Source organism: Hipposideros armiger, unplaced genomic scaffold, assembly GCF_001890085.2.
Source record: "Hipposideros armiger isolate ML-2016 unplaced genomic scaffold, ASM189008v1 scaffold_1182, whole genome shotgun sequence".
Lineage (NCBI taxonomy): Eukaryota > Metazoa > Chordata > Mammalia > Chiroptera > Hipposideridae > Hipposideros > Hipposideros armiger.
In genome coordinates, this window is record NW_017732532.1 from 369,910 (window position 1) to 372,895 (window position 2,986).

At 36.6% G+C, this 2,986-nt stretch overlaps 1 protein-coding gene across 3 annotated transcripts in view; it reads right to left on the bottom strand.

The window, feature by feature from the left end:
- Positions 1 to 2,986, bottom strand: part of ACSL4 (acyl-CoA synthetase long chain family member 4) — a 51,243-nt gene that overhangs the window by 32,482 nt on the left and 15,775 nt on the right. For all 3 annotated transcript variants that reach the window (XM_019632828.1, XM_019632830.1, XM_019632829.1), the window contains exons 4-5: positions 1,579 to 1,688; positions 1,321 to 1,459 (exon numbers count right to left, since the gene is read on the bottom strand). In XM_019632828.1, the coding sequence (XP_019488373.1) occupies positions 1,321 to 1,459; positions 1,579 to 1,688 (249 nt within the window). The remainder of the gene's footprint in view (positions 1 to 1,320; positions 1,460 to 1,578; positions 1,689 to 2,986) is intronic.

Here is a 2,986-nt window from a genome sequence, read left to right on the forward strand (position 1 = left end):
TCCCCCAATTCCCCAATAAAATGTTTTTAAAAAAAGAAATAATGCATATCTAAATTGTTCCTAGTTTTGAGAAGTGGATGGAGATAGTCTCAGAGACACAGAGGAAGAACTGAGGGTTGCTAATCGGGAGGGGGTGGGGATGAAGGAGAAGGGGAAGGGATGAGACAATAGATGGGGGGAGGGGGGTTGTTACTTTGTGAGGGTGAAAAGGGTAACTATTGCATTGTTCTGTACACCTGAAACTAACAATAAAAATAAATTGTTCCTAGTTTTAAAAATAGCTTTATTGAGGTATAACTGATACACAAAGTACTGCACATTTTAATATAAAATTTACTGCCCATTATTAAAGATTCAGCTTCCCTAAGCTCAGGGTTCGTCTCCTATAACAAAGCCCACTGAATGTGCAGAAATCATCTAACCTTCACATTGCCCTGTGGAAACTGGGGTGCAGGGAAGCAATATGAATGTTGATAGTACTCTCGGTAGGTACTGCTATTGCTGTGAGTAAAAAACTGTCCTTCATCTCTCACCCAGGAGTCTTCTGTCTCCAAAAAACTGTGGCAAGCTCGCTTGTTTGCTTGCAAGGTGGGTCAAGTCTCAGCCTCTTTGCCATGCTCCACAAGGAATAGAGTGCTATACTTGACATGTGTTATTGCAAATATGTGTTCAGTCTCTAATAATTAAATATTCAGAAGCTAAACAGATGTTCAACCAACATTTTTTCCTGCCAAAATGAATCCTTTCCCCATCTAGTAGAGTATCATGACCTTCACATCAAACATGAAAGGAAAACTATTTAAATGGAGTATTAAATTTCCTCAACCCTGTCCTGATGACCAACTGATATTTTGCTATAAGGTGGATTTACTTATTTCAAATGAGATACCAACTACCACCTCAGTGGTAGGAAAAAAACAAGCATGAATCCAGGCAAACAGCTTTGCATCCTCTGAGACATCATATAAGATCGCTAAAATTAAGCATTAAAAACAGTTTACTGAATGGAAGGCTGGAGACATTTTCCTTAGGTGAGGTCCAAATTGGAAGGTTATATTAGGTAATTTGAAAAAAGAAAAGTTTGGCAGCAACCACCATAAAGACGGAACCACTGAGTACCTCTCTACTATTTAGTAAATTTTAAAATGGTGGTTACCGTTTTAAGGAGGGTGGGGACTTTTAATCATATATGGTATTGATAGTTTTTTAACATTTTAAAACCTTTTTTCATCAAAGAACTTTACAGTTTTCACTCACATCACCTGCTGCAATAACAAACTGGGAACAGATGAATAAATTTGTTTTAACTGCTTTACTTACAGTTTTCTGGCTTGGCCCCAAACTCTTCAACTGACTGCATGCTGTGGATCTCGAATCCTTCAGGGTATTCTGTTTTATTGATAGTCTTATTGTCCACATAAATAATATGTTTAACAGAAGTGATATCTAATAATGCAGTCTGTTGAGCAGAAAGAAAATCCAGCTATGAAATATGGGCCTGCAGTAAACTCAGTTATTGAACATTTTCCTGTCCTGTCAGATAACACTATCATGAATTAAAATAAATTTCATATTTACCTTAAGCTTGCTTTCCAAAAGTTCAACGCTAGTAATCAGATAGGCAGCCTCAGATTCATTTAACCCATGAACTACAGCTTCTTTGCCAAGTGTGGCATACAAAGTCACAACTGCATAATAAAAAAAAAACACAATAGTTAAATGACAAACATTTATTTAGTACATTTAAGTCAGCCTTTAATGATAGGTACACTCATAGACACAAAGACATTTTATAATTTAATTTGATTTCCTAGTGTCTGCTATTACCCTTCAGTCTTGCCTCAAACTTCCTGGTAGCCACAAATTTTCCTAAAAAATTCTCTGGATTCTAACTTTCTAAACCTGAAGAAACCCAGACATACAGAAAGTGTCACAATTGATCGAGAATCAGTTAATTAAGGTGCTCAAGGCTAATAGGTTCTGGCTGAACTCTTAATGCAGGTCAGAGCTCCTCCCACTCCCCTGTGACACACACTTTCAATGGTCATAGCACCAAAGAACAGATAAGTAAGTCATTGAGAATCCTCAGATTTTGAGGATTTCAATTCAGAATATAGTCCATGATCATGTTCTCACTCCTTCTAAGAAAGCTTTTTTAATGGGTCCAGTGTACAGGCTTACTGGTGACCTCAAAGCTTCAACTGAAAAAGACACGGAGGCCTACTCTTGAGGAGCTACCAGACAAAGTAAACATAAACTGAAACCCAGATCACTTAGAATTAAGGGATCTGTGTTAAACTTAGATCAGACTTGGAAATTCAGCTCTCGGCTGGTAACCCAAATAGCAACATGGTCAGTAACAGCCGCTTTTCATGTGCTCCTGATTGTTAAAGTTAGGTGATGTGCACATCGGGGATCATTTTCAAGTTATCCGTTTTTGTTTGAAATGCAAACTCTTGATTCGTATACCATACCTGGAATGTTCTGTTTCATTCAACAAGTAACTGAGTACTTAGTGTGTGACAGGAACTGTTCTGGACTGATAATATTTAAAAATCACTTCTTGCACAATGGCTCAAGAATCAGAAATATACCCAATTTAACTTTCTGGCCAACATACGTAAGGCCAGTTTAAGCGGTCACATGCTTATTCCACATGTAAAATGGAAAACGTCAAATAAGAGGCCTTGAATTGAAAAAATGAACTAGAATTGTGCTAAGCAATGATTTTTTGTTGTCATTATTTTGTGGGTAACTTCCTTAAAAATGCTCCCAAACCCCAAATCTTTCAAGTACAATTCACTTCCAATTAAAAAATAAATTTAAAATTCCATTAATTTGCCAAATCCCAAACTAGCTCTTAGGAGTTATTATCTTTTAACTACATTACATACTTACATACTGTTTTACAGATTTAATTTATGGCAGCCAAATGACTAAAGAACACCTACTTTGATTAATTTTTTTTTTTTTTAGCTGAGCCATC